Here is a 17,999-nt window from a genome sequence, read left to right as displayed (position 1 = left end):
TGCAACAGATCCAAAGTCTGTTGCAGGAGACTGTCAAACTTGGCCCCTGCCATGGGAGGTACTTGGGCATTTGCGCCTGGCCCAAATGTGTATTAGTCCACTGAACTGCAGGTTTTCGGGGCACCCTCAGCACCAAGAAGACCTGATGGACAGCATCCAGGGGACTCTACTGGCATGCACAGAGCAGTGAGGGTTTCTACTGAATCTGTCTCTGTTACTCTTCTAGTCTTTCTCTCTCTCTCTGTCTTTGTCTCTCATTTAGTGTTCATTAAAACCCATCCTACTGGCTTGGGAGTGTGATGTGGTTTGCACCTTAATTTGAGCAGAGGCATTTTGGATCATTTTAATAAGCAGATGATAAGAAGGGGCTAGAAGGCCACAAGCCCAGGGGCTGCTCCATGACACTTGTGGCGGCTTTGGCCGTTGAAGGGCTGTGGGTGTGGCCCTTGGCAACACAGGCGTGATGTGTCAGGGCCCTTGGCGATGTGGAACCTTGCGGTGCCCAGAGAGCCTTGTGACACGGCGGAGCCACGCCCTGCAGGGGTGTACAGGGGCTGTAGAACCTTGCAGTGGCCAGTCCCGTGAGAGCCACCGTGTCGCAAGGCAGCAGGTGCCGGGATCTGGCGCTAGGATACGTCCAAGAGCGAGATCAGGTGAAGCCCAACTCCGAGGCAGCCAGCCCCTTGCTCAGCTGGCTGAAAAGCCGGCCCTGAGTGGGCAGTGGTTGGGGGCAGGGGGTAGCTCAGTCCTGCTGCTCTTGGAGACTGAGAAGGAGGAGGGGCCCAGCCTTGGTTAACATGGACAGAGAGAGGCAACACGAGGCGGAGCAAGAGCTTTCCCAAGGCGGAGCTCTCAGTGGCCAAGAGAAGCGGGAAGAAGTAACAGCTCCGGAGATTTACCAATGGCAAGAAGCGATGGTGCAGGAAATTTCCACACAGCAAGCTGTGAAACCCCAAGAGTTCCAGCAGCGGGGAGATGGCACACAGCAAGAGCTGTACCAGTGGGAAGAAAGTGTGCCAGTTCAGGAGATGCAGGAGAAGGAAGATGAGGAAACATACCAAGAGTTGTCCCGCTGGGAAGGAGATGTGACAGGCCAGGAGCAGTCCCTGTGGGAAGCTGAGGGATACCAGCAAGTGTCACCTTTGGAAGAAGACGTGCAAGGCCATCCAGAGGTGTTCCAAAGAGAAGAAGATGAGATAGAGGCCGAGTTGTTCCAAGAGCGAGACAAGGACGGCCACACTGGTATTCAGCTGGAGCCCAGCTCTCCCAGCAGTGAGGGAAGCCAGGAGAGAGGAGAGGCAGCACAGGACCTGCCCAGCGGTTCTCCTGCGCCGAGGAGTCCCTTGGACACCGAGACAACAGCTGCTGCCTCCCGGGCTGCCACTGCTGGGGAGGAGGAAGCCACCAAGCCTCTGCCTCCTACAGTGGAAAAGGCACCAGCGTCTCCTGGCCTGGGAGAGAACATTCCAACCGCACAGAGAGACAGGTCAGTCCATGCCACATGCAGCCCCATAGCAAGCAACCAAGCTCAGCTAGACTTAATAGAGAACATCAGCTCTGAGACCATGAGCCAGGTTAGCCTTGAGCTGCAGGAATGTGGCCAGCAGACACCGGAGCAGAGGGACCTGGAGCAAAGCATGTCTGCAGAAGAAGATGCAGCAGCTCCAGGAGGAGAAAGGGAATTGTTCCTGATCTCGTCCCCTGCTTCCAGCCCAAGCTGCAGCCAGGCTCAGCTGGACTCAGCCCAGCACCTGAGCTCCGAGACCATGAGCCAGGTTAGCCTTGAGCTGCAGGAATGTGGCCAGCAGACACCGGAGCAGAGGGACCTGGAGCAAAGCATGTCTGCAGAAGAAGATGCAGCAGCTCCAGGAGGAGAAAGGGAATTGTTCCTGATCTCGTCCCCTGCTTCCAGCCCAAGCTGCAGCCAGGCTCAGCTGGACTCAGCCCAGCACCTGAGCTCCGAGACCATGAGCCAGGTTAGCCTTGAGCTGCAGGAATGTGGCCAGCAGACACCGGAGCAGAGGGACCTGGAGCAAAGCATGTCTGCAGAAGAAGATGCAGCAGCTCCAGGAGGAGAAAGGGAATTGTTCCTGATCTCGTCCCCTGATTCCAGCCCAAGCTGCAGCCAGGCTCAGCTGGACTCAGCCCAGCACCTGAGCTCTGAGACCATGAGCCAGGTTAGCCTTGAGCTGCAGGAATGGGCCCAGCAGACACCGGAGCAGAGGGACCTGGAGCAAAGCATCTCTGCAGAAGAAGATGCAGCAGCTCCAGGAGGAGAAAGGGAATTGTTCCTGATCTCGTCCCCTGCTTCCAGCCCAAGCTGCAGCCAGGCTCAGCTGGACTCAGCCCAGTACCTGAGCTCTGAGACCATGAGCCAGGTTAGCCTTGAGCTGCAGGAATGTGGCCAGCAGACACCGGAGCAGAGGGACCTGGAGCAAAGCATGTCTGCAGAAGAAGATGCAGCAGCTCCAGGAGGAGAAAGGGAATTGTTCCTGATCTCATCCCATACTTCCAGCCCAAGCTGCAGCCAGGCTCAGCTGGACTCAGCCCAGCACCTGAGCTCCGAGACCATGAGCCAGGTTAGCCTTGAGCTGCAGGAATGTGGCCAGCAGACACCGGAGCAGAGGGACCTGGAGCAAAGCATGTCTGCAGAAGAAGATGCAGCAGCTCCAGGAGGAGAAAGGGAATTGTTCCTGATCTCGTCCCCTACTTCCAGCCCAAGCTGCAGCCAGGCTCAGCTAGACTCAGCCCAGCACCTGAGCTCTGAGACCATGAGCCAGGTTAGCCTTGAGCTGCAGGAATGTGGCCAGCAGACACCGGAGCAGAGGGACCTGGAGCAAAGCATGTCTGCAGAAGAAGATGCAGCAGCTCCAGGAGGAGAAAGGGAATTGTTCCTGATCTCGTCCCCTGCTTCCAGCCCAAGCTGCAGCCAGGCTCAGCTGGACTCAGCCCAGTACCTAAGCTCTGAGACCATGAGCCAGGTTAGCCTTGAGCTGCAGGAATGTGGCCAGCAGACACCGGAGCAGAGGGACCTGGAGCAAAGCATGTCTGCAGAAGAAGATGCAGCAGCTCCAGGAGGAGAAAGGGAATTGTTCCTGATCTCGTCCCCTGCTTCCAGCCCAAGCTGCAGCCAGGCTCAGCTGGACTCAGCCCAGCACCTGAGCTCTGAGACCATGAGCCAGGTTAGCCTTGAGCTGCAGGAATGTGGCCAGCAGACACCGGAGCAGAGGGACCTGGAGCAAAGCATGTCTGCAGAAGAAGATGCAGCAGCTCCAGGAGGAGAAAGGGAATTGTTCCTGATCTCGTCCCCTGCTTCCAGCCCAAGCTGCAGCCAGGCTCAGCTGGACTCAGCCCAGCACCTGAGCTCCGAGACCATGAGCCAGGTTAGCCTTGAGCTGCAGGAATGCGGCCAGCAGACACCGGAGCAGAGGGACCTGGAGCAAAGCATGGCTGCAGAAGAAGATGTAACAGATCCTGGAGAATGGGAATGGTTCCCAATCTCTGCTCCACAGAGTCCAAGCTGCTCCCCCAGCCCGTTATCCAGGCCACTTTCTGACTGGGAAGAGTACAGAGAGCAAGAGCAGTCTCAAGAGGAACTCGCTAGTTACAAAGACGCGTCAGACTGGGAAGAGTCCCTTGACTACCAAGAGTTTTCCCAGGAGGAAGAGTTCAGCAGGCAGGAGGTGCCCAAAGAGTTCGGTAATCGACCCTCCACGCAGTCAACTTGGAAAGATTACCGTGACAAAGAGCTCGAGCAGGACAACAGGCAAAGTACGAGCGCGCACAGCATCGCGGTCAAGCCCCTGCTGCCTGAGCACGACGAGTGGGACGGAGTGAGCCTCCTGGAGCTCCCGGAAGAAGCCAGCAAGCAGACACTGGGAGGCTTTGCAGGAGAAGAGCTGCCAGTGCCCACGCCTCGGGAGGCCTGGGGTGAGTGCCAGCCGGGCCCCCGCAAGAAACATCCTTCGCTCATGAGGCGGGCACTGCGGGCACTGCGCAGACTGTGCTGCTGGCCCTGCCTGGCACCACCGCTGGAGGATTAGTGCCCGCTGTACCAGCACAGGCCCCGCAGATGACACCTGGCCTGCAGCCCGACCCACCGTCGTGAGCAACGGCCATCCGAAGAAGAGGAAGAGATTGTAGTATATAGAAGAAGTAAGAATAAAAATTGGAAGAAGAAGAAGAAGACAATAAAGAAGATGAAGATATAGTAGTAGAAGTAGGAAAACCTAAGAAAAATAAGACGGTTAAGAAGAGTAAGATGAGTAAGAAGAGTAAGAAATTGTTGTTGTAGTAGTACATAATAAGTCTAGGAATAAGAAGAATAGGAAGGATAAGGAAGATAAGATAAATAAGAAGAGTAAGAAGAGTTAGAAGAGTAAGTAGAAGAAATTGTAGTAGGAAATAAGAATAGTAAGTCAAGGAATAAGAAAGATTAGATACGAAGAAAAAGAGAATAAGAAGAATAAGACTAATTAGAGAAGAGTGAGTACAGTAAGAAGAATAAGAAGAGTAAGAAAAATAAGAAGAATTAGAAGAGTAAGAAAAATAAGAAGAATTAGAAGAGTAAGTAGAGTAAGAAGAATAAGAAGAATTAGAAGAGTAAGTAGAGTAAGAAGAATAAGAAGAATTAGAAGAATTAGAAGAGTAAGAAGTGTTAGAAGAAGAAACTGTAGTAGTAGTTGTAGTAGCAGTAGTAGTAGTAGTAAATAGTAATACTAAGTCTAGGAATAAGTATAAGAAGAAGATTAAATAATAGTCTAGTGAATAAATAAAGTAATTATAATGATAATAATATTACTAGTAATATCAAGTTAATATACACATCCACACATCACCTAGAATCATGGGATGGTTTGGCTGGGGAAGGGCTTTAAAGATCGTCTAGTTCTTTTCCTGATAACCTCCTGCTGTCTTGCTCTCTCTGTTTCTCTACATCACATTGCTTTGTAGCTGTCCTGTGGGAACCTAATCAGCTGGGATAGGTCATCCCTTGAACTGGGTTGCTGACATGGAGGGAGTAAAACTGGGGCCTTGGAAGGCGGGGTGCTGGGGGGATGCTAATGGAGTCATCCCAAAATAGGCAGGAGCTCAGACTTTTAAGGTCAAAACCCCTGTCCTGCGGTCACAATCAGACACGTGCCCCTAGGGAACCCCGTCTATTGTGAAGTTCACCACATCCCCTGGTCTTTGGATGCAGCCCCTCAGACCATACAGTCCCTGTGGTAATTGAAATATATCTTTGGGCACTCCATCGTAGCCATCCCCATTTATTCCCCCATGCTCAAGCAGGCCATAGCACACAAGAGGTCTCAGAACCCCAGGGCCACACTGTCCCAAAGGGCAGAGGGCATCACTATCAGGTATCACAAGAAGCAGCAAGGGCTTTGACCACTCTGTCAGGATCCGCAAGGTGGGATTGGTGATGCAGTTCTTTTAGTCGGTCTTAGAGTACAAAAGATTATCAGCAAACCAGGGACTTCAACAGCAAAACACACACTTTATTGAGTGCTCCTCAGCACTAATATGCGATAGAGGGAAAAGAGGAGAAAGCAAAGCATAAGGGAAAGAGAGTAAGGGGATTATAGCTGCCAACGTCAAAGTCCACTCAGCCGTCCAGCGACGCAGAGTCTTCTGTCCGTTGCGGAGATCTCAAATGCAAGGAAGTTTTGGGGTGTATTTTACAGTCTTTTACAAAGCGAGGGCCGCAAGGCCAAAACCAGAGGAGATTGATGAGCATGGTGAAGAGGCCCATGGCTCAGGGGGGCAGGTGTGGGGTACAAGTCTGTACTCGCCAGCCGGAGCGAGGGCAGTGTACCGTGGTAGCACAGCAAGCACGGTACCTGCAAACAATCACTTGGCAAACATCCACCTCAACCAGGCCAGAGCCCCTGTACCGAGTCCCTGGTGATATTCAGGGTCTGTCTCTGTCCTTCAGACGGTTGTGAGACAGAGGAGGGAATCTTGGGACCGTGTCTTACAAACTCACTCAGGGCAAAAGTGTTTCTGGTCTTGAATCAGAACTTGCCCTGGTGGAAACGAAGGCCATTTCCTCTAACCCGGAAAGGACTGCATGCTGATCCTTTGGGATTTCGTCCATGAGGAATAGGACCAGGCAGGAAGTATTGCTCCCCTGACCGCAGGCACACTGCATGACTCTTTGACACACACAGCTCTTCCAAAAGAAATGAAAGTTGGCTTTAAGACAGGAATAATAATCAGACGAAGATGAAGAAATGGCAGTAGGAAAGAAGAAGAAGAAATAAGAACAAAAATTGGAAAAAGAGGAAGAGGATCAAGAAGAAGAGGAAATAGTAGCAGTAGTAAGAAAGATGAAGCCTGCAGCCAGGCTTAGCTGGACTCAGCCCAGTACCTGAGCTCTGAGACCATGAGCCAGGTTAGCCTTGAGCTGCAGGAATGTGGCCAGCAGACACCGGAGCAGAGGGACCTGGAGCAAAGCATGTCTGCAGAAGAAGATGCAGCAGCTCCAGGAGGGGAAAGGGAATTGGCCCCAACCTCTGCTCCATACAGTTCCAGCTGCTCCCCCAGCCCGTTATCCAGCCCACTGCAATCCCTGGTCCTCAGCAAGCAGCTGGAGGACGAGGAGGCAGAGAGGGGCTCGGTCCAGGTAGAGCAAGAGCCTGAGGAGGCAGTATTGGCTGGGAAGCTTAAGCTTCCCCAGTGTAAAGATGAGAAAGTGCCAGATCTGCTGCAAGGAGACACCAGTAGATACGAGGACATGTCCCAGGGGGAAGGTTGTAGTAAACAAGACCTGTCCCAGGTAGAAGCCAGTGTCAACCATGAGCTCTCTGACTGGGATGATTACAATGAGCAAGAGGTGTCCATAGGAGACGGCAGGAACTTCGACCATTTTTATGACTGGGAAGAATGTCTGGAGCAAGGGCGTTCCCTCCGAGAAGTTGTTAGGTCCCCAGCACTTTCTGAATGGGAGGAATACAGAGAGCAAGAGCTTTCACATAAAGAATTCGCTAGTTACCAAGAGGCGTCGGACTGGGACGAGTCCCTTGACCACCAAGAGTTTTCCCAGGAGGAAGAGTTCAGCAGGCAGGAGGTGCCCAAAGAGTTCGGTAATCGACCCTCCACGCAGTCAACTTGGAAAGATTACCGTGACAAAGAGCTCGAGCAGGGCAACAGGCAAAGTACGAGCGCGCACAGCATCGCGGTCAAGCCCCTGCTGCCTGAGCACGACGAGTGGGACGGAGTGAGCCTCCTGGAGCTCCCGGAAGAAGCCAGCAAGCAGACACTGGGAGGCTTTGCAGGAGAAGAGCTGCCAGTGCCCACGCCTCGGGAGGCCTGGGGTGAGTGCCAGCCGGGCCCCCGCAAGAAACATCCATCGCTCATGAGGCGGGCACTGCGGGCACTGCGCAGACTGTGCTGCTGGCCCTGCCTGGCACCACCGCTGGAGGATTAGTGCCCGCTGTACCAGCACAGGCCCCGCAGATGACACCTGGCCTGCAGCCCGACCCACTGTCGTGAGGCTTTAAGATAGCAAAAACCAACCGAAGATGAGGAAGAGATTGTAGTAGTATAGAAGAAGTAAGAATAAAAATTAGAAGAAGAAGAAGACAATAAAGAAGATGAAGAAATAGTAGTAGCAGTAGGAAAACCTAAGAAAAATAAGACGGTTAAGAAGAGTAAGATGAGTAAGAAGAGTAAGAAATTGTTGTTGTAGTAGTACATAATAAGTCTAGGAATAAGAAGAATAGGAAGAATAAGGAAGATAAGATAAATAAGAAGAGTAAGAAGAGTTAGAAGAGTAAGTAGAAGAAATTGTAGTAGGAAATAAGAATAGTAAGTCAAGGAATAAGAAAGATTAGATACGAAGAAAAAGAGAATAAGAAGAATAAGACTAATTAGAGAAGAGTGAGTAGAGTAAGAGGAATAAGAAGAATTAGAAGAGTAAGTAGAGTAAGAAGAATAAGAAGAGTAAGAAGAATAAGAAGAATTAGAAGAATTAGAAGAGTAAGAAGTGTTAGAAGAAGAAACTGTAGTAGTAGTTGTAGTAGTAGTAGTAGTAGTAAATAGTAATACTAAGTCTAGGAAGAAGTATAAGAAGAAGATTAAATAGTAGTCTAGTGAATAAATAAAGTAATTATAATGATAATAATATTACTAGTAATATCAAGTTAATATACACATCCACACATCACCTAGAATCATGGGATGGTTTGGCTGGGGAAGGGCTTTAAAGATCGTCTAGTTCTTTTCCTGATAACCTCCTGCTGTCTTGCTCTCTCTGTTTCTCTACATCACATTGCTTTGTAGCTGTCCTGTGGGAACCTAATCAGCTGGGATAGGTCATCCCTTGAACTGGGTTGCTGACATGGAGGGAGTAAAGCTGGGGCCTTGGAAGGCGGGGTGCTGGGGGGATGCTAATGGAGTCATCCCAAAATAGGCAGGAGCTCAGACTTTTAAGGTCAAAACCCCTGTCCTGCGGTCACAATCAGACACGTGCCCCTAGGGAACCCCGTCTATTGTGAAGTTCACCACATCCCCTGGTCTTTGGATGCAGCCCCTCAGACCATACAGTCCCTGTGGTAATTGAAATATATCTTTGGGCACTCCATCGTAGCCATCCCCATTTATTCCCCCATGCTCAAGCAGGCCATAGCACACAAGAGGTCTCAGAACCCCAGGGCCACACTGTCCCAAAGGGCAGAGGGCATCACTATCAGGTATCACAAGAAGCAGCAAGGGCTTTGACCACTCTGTCAGGATCCGCAAGGTGGGATTGGTGATGCGGTTCTTTTAGTCGGTCTTAGAGTACAAAAGATTATCAGCAAACCAGGGACTTCAACAGCAAAACACACACTTTATTGAGTGCTCCTCAGCACTAATATGCGATAGAGGGAAAAGAGGAGAAAGCAAAGCATAAGGGAAAGAGAGTAAGGGGATTATAGCTGCCAACGTCAAAGTCCACTCAGCCGTCCAGCGACGCAGAGTCTTCTGTCCGTTGCAGAGATCTCAAATGCAAGGAAGTTTTGGGGTGTATTTTACAGTCTTTTACAAAGCGAGGGCCGCAAGGCCAAAACCAGAGGAGATTGATGAGCATGGTGAAGAGGCCCATGGCTCAGGGGGGCAGGTGTGGGGTACAAGTCTGTACTCGCCAGCTGGAGCGAGGGCAGTGTACCGTGGTAGCACAGCAAGCACAGTACCTGCAAACAATCACTTGGCAAACATCCACCTCAACCAGGCCAGAGCCCCTGTACCGAGTCCCTGGTGATATTCAGGGTCTGTCTCTGTCCTTCAGACGGTTGTGAGACAGAGGAGAGAATCTTCGGACCGTCTATTACAAGTCTTCAGGTGTCCAAGGGCAAAATAGAAATAAACTTCTTTAATCATCTTCAAACCCAGACCTGCTTCTCTACAGGGTACAGAGTGAAAATCCCTAAACTTTAAATCCCAAACCTGCCCTTCCCTTTCTTCCTTTTATTGCCTGCTTTTAGTTACTCTGTTCCCTCCAAGAAGCACCATCATCTATCCCAGACACCATCCTACCAAGTGCTTTATACACACAAACAGGAATGGTGGAGAGAATCTCTCTCCACCCATCCCGGTAACAAAAGCAATTATTAAGAACTACACAAATAAACTAACATGTGAATAGACAGTGTTAAGACCCATAGTACAAAAATATATGGTCCTATCCAGGTCACTTGAAAAAAATAGAATTTTTTTCATTGGTGTTTATTTGATACAAAGGTTCTGTTTCTGATTTGGTTCTGCTGCCCTGAAGACAGTGGTAACATTTTCATTAAACTTTTGGTGGGCCCTCAGTTGGGCTGTAGTCATTGCTGTAAATAATTTGTCATATAGATGATAAAAAATATTAAAAAATAAAATAGCCTTTTGTGCCTAAGTCTCCTGGACATCTGAAAACTATAATCAATGTTTATAATCTCTGGCAATGGGTGGCAGAGGTAAATTAAACACAAATCTGAGTTACAGCATAGCATTTGCCTTGGCTGCTCCACCACCAGACTAAGTCCATTCCCAGAAAGAAGGGCAGGAGTGAGAAGTGAAAATGAGGGCTCCAGACTGGGGCTGTGCAGCCCCTGGAGTTCAGCTCTGCTGGAAAATGCCCCAGTTAGTTATGCAAAACCTCCTCCTTCTCCCCAATTATTTTCCATTCCCAGCAACACTCAATTGTGATAATCCATTCTGTGGGGAGAAATAGGAAAATACAAGAATTTTAAGAATACAGCCCCTGTGCCTTGTCTTTGTCTGAAAACTCCTCTAACTGAGTGGCCCCCTGGCTTGGCAGTGCCACAGCTTTGTGCACTTCCTGCCGAAGACAGCTCTGTTTAGGAAGCATCGTGATGTCAGGTTGGGGGATATTAAGTGGAGATTTGCACGTCACTGAGAATTTTCACTTCTCTGGGCTCGCAGGCATTCTTAGGTGGCTGTGGGAGGATTTTTTTTCCAGTGAGAAATAAACAGAGAGGTGTTAGCCCCTCTGGGAGATGGAAAGCAGTTAACTTTGGAGCTAATTACGGGGAGCCTGACGGATGCTGACAGATGTATTGTCCTGGTGAAGGGCTTGCTGCTGGTTCTGCCACGAGACAGGGAGCAGAGACTCTCTCCTCCTCTCAGCAGGCCCATGGCACCAGGGAGGAAGAAGACAAGGATGTCAGGACTTCTAATTATACACCAGGAACCTGTGAAATTGGAGCATTAGAAGTGTTAGTTAAAAATGATGCCCCAAGGTGCTGAAGTGGAGCAGCAGGAGAAGGAAGAGCACAGTGGTGGGAATGAGGGGCTGGAGAGGAGATCTCACGTGATGGGGTCTGGAGGGGCTTCTTTCCAGGGATGCACAAAACACATGTACAGTTATATATCTACCAAAACTCTGCCTGCATTGTAATTTGAGGTGTGTTTCCAAAAGTAATTTTAAACCCAGTTTAAAGCCACTTCTGTTGAAAAAGTTGCCAGTATGGTCTGTCAGTCAGTCGTCCTCTAGCCTGGAGAAAGCTGCTTTCCTGTAAGAAATGGAATGGACATTTTCTCAGTTCCCAGCTGTGCCTCAGACAGAACAAGGGAAGACACGTCTTGAATTAAATTTTATTGCAGGCAGGGTTTTTATTGCAGTCATTCACACAAGCTTGGAGAAGTGTTCACTGAAACTCTACCTGCATCCTCACTTAGAGAGGTGCAGTTATGACAGGTAATGAAATGCACCTTGTCCCTGGAGCACAACTGGTGGGCAGTTCAATACCAGAGGGAATGTCCACCAGGATCCAGCTGTGGCTGCAGCACAGCTGGGCTGTGCCCTGAGCAGCCAGAGCTGGGGCAGAAACTGCCCTGTGCAGGGATGCTCTGAGGAGCTGGGGGACAGCAGATGTAGCTGCATTTTGTGGGTTCTCTCATTCATCTGCAGAGTCAAATTTTCATTGTTCTGGTGGCCTGTAAGAAACACTCCCTGTAAATTATTGGATATTAATTGGACAGTGATGATGACCTAACCACCAGACTCATTCTCACGTCTGGTTCAATGTACTGACAGCATCTGACAGCAGTGGGAAGGACAGAGAAACTCTAAACCCACCAAAATGATAGCCTGAGGTGGGATCCCCTTTCCAGGCCATTGTCCATCTCTCCTGCAGCACTGGGTCCAACTGAGCATCTCTGTGCACACTGGACACCTTCCCTCACCATCACCACTTCCAGAGAGCTGATGGGGAGGAAAAGTACCTGATGGAGTTCTGAACACACTCTAGACCAGCCCAAACTGGACACTTTTACAAAACTGTGGGGCCATTGCTTTCTGCCTGGCATGAGTGATCACCTTGCAAACTGGTGGCATCACAAAGGCTAAAATTTGCTGACTTGCCCATAGGAAAAGTACTTTCCTTAGAGCAGTAGATCCCAAATGAAAAAGGGCTGCTATCATCTATCTGGCTCCTGATTTTTTGTGTCCACAGCTCCTAACCAAAATTAAGCATTAGGAGGTAAAACACCTCCATATATTTCTCATAGGCATTTTGGAAAAGAAAATAATGTTAGGGAGGACCACAGGAAATTCCTCTCTCTCAGTGGGGAGGGTTCTGTTATCTCTCCTCATCCTCTAGCATTGCTTATCAATATTAAACCAAATAAATAAGAGAGATGGGAATAAAGACTATTCAGATACAGTCATTTGCCTCAGACAGCTCTGCCTTGACCCTGCAGCTAGTGGCACCTTTCACCTTTGAAGCAGGGTGCCTGTTGTCCCCAAGGAGACACCAGCACAACTCACCTTGCCTGATGTATATTGGGCGTTTTGAAGAGAAGATAATAGAGAATTTAATTTATTTTTTTCCTGAGGGATTTCACACATTTTAGCATCTTCCAAGGATGCAGCCCAAAGTGTCCAGACAAACCAATCTGTCACCTCATGAAGAAATGATGTATCATCAGTTACTGAAGTCTCATCATCTTTGGTTCCACTTCATCAGCCTCTCCACAGCCATCACTTGAAGGATCACAGAATTTGCCCCATGCATTTCCAGAGGCAACTTTGAAAAGACCAGCTGGCAAGGAAGGAGCAGAGAGACTGATTTTGTTTGAATATGAGCCCTTAGAGAGTGGGATCTCCTGGAAAAAGAAAATACTGGAACAGTAAATGCTGCCTTCAGTACTTCTGTGCTGTGAAGTGACTCCAGATCCCTTGATCATGGTGTGCATTGTGCCCACAATTTCACAGGGAAGCACTGAAAAGCATTAGCTGGACAACTGTACAGAACTGAAAAACCGTGCAAAACCAGAAGAAAGTTTCCAAGTAAAACCTGAAATGCCAAGAGAGGATAATAATGGGCTCTGTGTGTCTCAGGAAGAAGTAGCAAATGGCAAGGGCAGCACTGAAGGTCTGTGTGTGCCTGGAGGCAGTGGAGCCTTCCCCTTTGGAGGGATTTAGGGACAGCTGCCAGGATTTTCTATATAGCTGATCCATTTTTAGGGCAGTGGGAATTCTGTGCTCTCTTGAAGAGCTTGCAAGCCCTGTGACCCAGACCCAGGTATCACACTCAGCCCTGACATGGGTTACACCTCGGGTGGCTCTTTCTGTGCTTTCCAGGGAGGGATCCCCCTTCCCCACTGCAGAAGGGCTTCGAGGACGCAAAATCAAGACTGTTTTCAACAGACCTAGTCACTATTTTGTTGAGAGTTACTTGATACCATTGCTCAAGTGATGTGCATCTCCCACAGGACTTTTGCTACTTACAGTCATTTGTTTCCAGCTCTGCACACACAGGCAAGAGCAGCCACCAGGATGTGCCCAGCTTCAGGAAAATGGGATGCAGCCCACACTCATGCTCTGACAATGTAGCAGAAGGACTTTTTCCAGCAATCTCAGAGTTGCAGGGTGAAATAGGGCCATGTAATAAAATCGCCATTATGCATGGAAGGATGAGAAATCACAACAGAAATTGTCTATACTAATGAGAAAAGGGTTGTATGGTGATGAGCAAGGAAAGGCATTTCAAAGGAAGGAAAACAATACCTTGTGCAAATTGCATGAGGCTGCTGTTTGCTTAGAGGGAGCAGAGGCCAAGGCCTCACATTTTCATCAGAAAAATTGGTTAGGAAATGACCAGGGGAACATAATTCATTGTTCAAATGTCAATGCTCATATCTAGAGAGATATCTAGAGAGAGAAGAGTGTGCATTTATCAGCAGCAGTAGTACACACTTCAAAAGAATAAAAGAGAAACCAAAAAATTCATCACAGATCTGCCATGACTCAGATTCCCCCAGTGCTCGGGCTGAAGACACACAGGAGAGGAAGATTCATATTACATTTCCCAGGAAAGTGGTGTGATGGGCAAATACTGAGTGTGATATAAGCCTGACAGAAGAGAAAACAAAGCTTCTCCCAGCCATTGGGCTGTGCATGATCTCAGCACAGCAATAAGAGATGCATCTGTAGTAAGTGGAGATATTGAACTGGGGCAGCCACAACCAGACAGGAGGATTCAATCTAAGGGGTCAGGGAGATACTGCTAAAGTAGTTTATTTTGCAGGCAACAAAAGATTAAGAGAGATTTGCAGGGAAAAGATTCTACTGAAAGCATCTTTTCTTAAAAAGAACAAGTATGAGCTTTTATGTAGAAAACAAACCCAGCTAAGGGAATACAGGGAAAATAAGTGCTGTGTCAAAGATAAAGGTGCTTGTTGTGATGTGTCCAGAGGGAAGTATAAGAGATGGGGAACTGCTGCAGTACAATTGTACACAAGGTTTGTTGGAACAATTTTGGGCAAGAAAAGACTTCTTGCATGGCATGCCTTTTGGTTCAAACCTCTTGTTGTTTTATATTATTGTCTAAAAGCCACATGTTGACCACAGGAATCGTGTCCACATCAGGGGATGCTAAAGTTGAAGCGCAAAATTAGTGCCAGAGCTGAGGTGCAAATCTTAGGTTTGGAGGTTTTAGTTTTTCCTTTGAATGAGGGTAAGTGGTGAACAGACCCATCTTTGTTCTGCTTTATCAGACCTGCCACCTCCAGACTAAACTGCTTTGAGTATTTATGAATTGAACCTTAAGAAGTCAATACAGGTCAATAACTAGGATGACAAATTCAGGCTAGTAGACATGAGTTAACAGCAAAATTGCAAAAGCACTGTGTGCCACTAGGTGTCCAAGCAATGAAATGGCACATGAAAGTCTGTGGAGATTAATATACAGTGATGTACATGGAAAATAATCCTATTTTTGCTTGTATAATGATGAGCTGTGAGCTATTATCAACCAGGAGGAAAATCTTGGGTTTATAATATGAGGTTATATGAGAATATCAGCTTGGAACAAAGAGTACATTGATAAGAAAGGGTTAGAGAAGGAGCAAAGAACACAGACAAGCTATGCTAGTACATCAAAGACAGATCTGATCCTCTGGCTCAGGGGATGTGAAAATCAGTATCACATAAATTTAATATTGTAGAAGTTGAAGAATTAAAGAAAAGAGTGATGGGATGATCAGATATATAGTGAGGTTCCTGTAGAAAAAAATTCTTAATAGAAAAGGACTCCTCAGTCAGGGAGAGAAACAACTGAGAGGACCTATGATCATCATCTCAAACATAATGAGCAACATTCATTAAGGTCATTATCTCTGGTCCAGCAGTTCCATGAGGCACAAGTAACTGGAGTTTAGGACAGCATCCTGGGGAAGCCTCAGTGCAGCTCCTGAGGTGTTCACTACTGGCCTCTGTTGGAGGTGAATTTCCTTACATTTTTAGGATCCTTAGGCCATGAATAGATATTTTTATGTCACACAGCATCAAGCAGCATTATCATTTATCACCTGACGCCTTCTGCAGAAACCACATGGCTCCTCTCCCTCCTATTTGTTATGATCAGCAGCCTGAAGGGCTCCCAAATACCCTGATTTTTATATTACTTCCAGGTGGAAAGTGGTGCCCTGGGTGTCACAATGTGAACAAACTCCAGAAAATGCCTCTGGCACAGCAGATTCCAGGCTACCTGTGTCCCTGCTCCTTCTCATATGCCATCCCCCAACTTTCTCTAGAAGGTTCATCCACACTGGGAAACACCAACATTCCAAACCCTCCTGGATGTGTCCCTGTGCCACCTGCTCCAGGTGACCCTTCCTTGGCATGGGTGCTGGAGTGGATAATCTCCAGAGATCCCTTCCAGCCTCAAAATTTCCATGATTCTGTGATTCTGTGGCCAATTCTGTGGTACAGAAGTATACATGGTACAGAATAATGGGATGGTCCAGAGGCTACAAAAATGAGAGCTGCTCTGCTTGCTGATGGTAATTCTGTTTGGACCCTGTAAACCAAAGTACAAGGAGCTCACAGCTCAGCCTGAAGTGAAAAGGCAGCAACTCTCCTCCTGCTACTCTCTGAATGTACTTGCCTATTCTACACACTGCTCTGATCAGCCTTTTATTCATGCATGCAAATATTCAATCATATTTTGGTCCTTCAAGCGTTCAGGTCAGTGGGGGGAAAAAGTCAATAAGTCCATATGAATGAATTTAATTTATGCACCCTGCAGATGAAGAATAGAGGAGTGCAGCAGGTTCTGAGCAGGAATGAAGACTCAGAGAGGAAAATGACTGCAAAGCATTTGAGATGCACACAGTTTTGTATCTATGACCACCCAAGACGCAGACAGGTGGGCAAATCCTGAATAGGAACTGGGGAAAGCTGCTCCATGCAGCTGCTGGGGCTGTAACATGATGACATGAGTCACATCAGAGAACATTTCATACATAAAACCCATAAAGCCCATAGAACTTTCACCTCCTTTGCCTCTCACAGGCACCATTTCAATGCCCTCAGAGCCTTGCCTGAGGTCTGGCAGGGCACAGGACTCCTGTAGGGCCCATGCTCCATCTGCCATTCCTGGCCTTGAACACTTCCAGGGCTGGGGATGCTCAATCAGGCTGGAAGGACTCTGCAAGCCTGTGCCTTGGGGTTCAAAGCAAACTTAATTAGTGGCCTGTTTACTTGAAAGGGGACGATGTGCCCAAGAGTTCCTTCAAACAACTGTAACCAAACTGTAAACAAAGAATTATTAAAATGTTCTCAAGGATTTGAGATAGTAATTAAAAGATGAGTGACTGTCACAAGCTGCAGCCCGGCTGCTTTCCAAATGTGTGTGGGGAAGCTCCTTGGCTGGGATGTGGCTGTGATTGCAAATTATCATCTCTAAGGCTAAAGATACAACAGGATTCCCACGCATCCCTCTCTGAGGCAGCTGCACGTTTCCATGCACAGGGAGAGGAGCTGCTCCATGGCAGACACTGCACTTGGAGCTGTGCAGAGCCAGCAGCAAATTGTAAACAGTGTCTGGGTCCAGAGCGAAAAAAGGGGGTAGATGGACCTGCCAAACCAAACATGGCAGGAAATGGGTGCCTTTCTCACATCCTTTCTGCAGATCCCACCGGTTAAATGCAGAATTCCCCACTGAGAGAATGGATATAAAGTTTTCTCAGGGTGGAAAAGGTTGTGGGGAGCAGACAGGTATGTGCAGTTCCAGAAGTTGTTCATTGACAACAGCCAAGTTAACAAGTCCATTTTTAAAGCACTGGAAAAGTCCTCTGCTCTTTCTTAAACAGAATCTGTTGTGTCTTTAGTCTGCTTAGTGCAAGCTAGTCCCTTGGCTTATTTGTGAGGAAAATAGTGATATAGACGGATAAAGTTCTCAAGATAGCTGCTAAAAATCATGTTCCAAGCCAGTTTTCTGCTTCACTAATACTCTGAACCTAATCAGCATTTTTCTAAATGATTTCTGCATACCACTTGATTTTTCTGCCCCCAAAATACTTACTCAGAAACATTTATGCTGGTCACACATCTTGTCACTTCCTTGTACTTAACAATTAAAAGAACATTTTGTAGAAATAATTTCATGAACTGCAGCTCCTAAAGAAGAGTGACCTTTTTCCAGACCAGGGGTTTGCCTGACATCCAAAGCTGAAGGTGTCTGTGTGCAAGGAGAGGGATGGAAGCAGGGTGGAAGGAGGGGTGCCAGGTTGGACGCTGCTGCAGCAGGTGGAAGAGGCCAGCAGATGGCCAAGAGCTGAGCAGGTGGAGCTTCACCAAGATCCTGAGACTGCAGACAAACTGAAGGGCTTGAGCTTGTTTCTCCTGGAATCCAGAACAAGATCTGCAGGTGGCTCTGCAGAGGTACACAGGTGGTGTTCCTGCCTCTGGGGGCACATCAGGCGTGGGCTGCCAGAAACTGTGAGCTTCTATTAAATTTCACCAAGACTTAAACTTCCCAGGCATTGCCCTCTCCAGCCATTTCTACAGAAGTTGGTAATAATTCAGCACCTCTCTGTTTTCTGGTAATGAGCCATATTTAAGGAGGAAAATACACCACTGGTAATGGTTCAGCTGATTCTTCCTTGGCTTCATGATGATAAATAGCACCCAGTCCTGAGTGTAACTCTTCATTTTCCAGACTTTTTCCATAAGCTGTTCTACCAGCACTTCATTCTGGCATAAAGCTTGAGTCCCAAGTAAAGAG

At 48.0% G+C, this 17,999-nt stretch overlaps 1 protein-coding gene across 1 annotated transcript; it reads left to right on the top strand.

The window, feature by feature from the left end:
* Nucleotides 1-504: 504 nt before the first annotated feature.
* On the top strand, nt 505-4,392 carry LOC147655998 (uncharacterized). Its single transcript, XM_086865437.1, has 2 exons — nt 505-1,928; nt 2,130-4,392. Exons 1-2 carry the CDS (start codon nt 798-800, stop codon nt 4,041-4,043), a joined length of 3,045 nt encoding a protein of 1,014 aa, XP_086721563.1. The 5' UTR covers nt 505-797; the 3' UTR covers nt 4,044-4,392.
* The last annotated feature ends 13,607 nt before the right edge of the window (nt 4,393-17,999 follow it).

Source organism: Cyanistes caeruleus, chromosome 1, assembly GCF_971803275.1.
Source record: "Cyanistes caeruleus chromosome 1, bCyaCae1.hap1.1, whole genome shotgun sequence".
Lineage (NCBI taxonomy): Eukaryota > Metazoa > Chordata > Aves > Passeriformes > Paridae > Cyanistes > Cyanistes caeruleus.
This window is presented reverse-complemented; position numbering and strand designations above follow the sequence as displayed.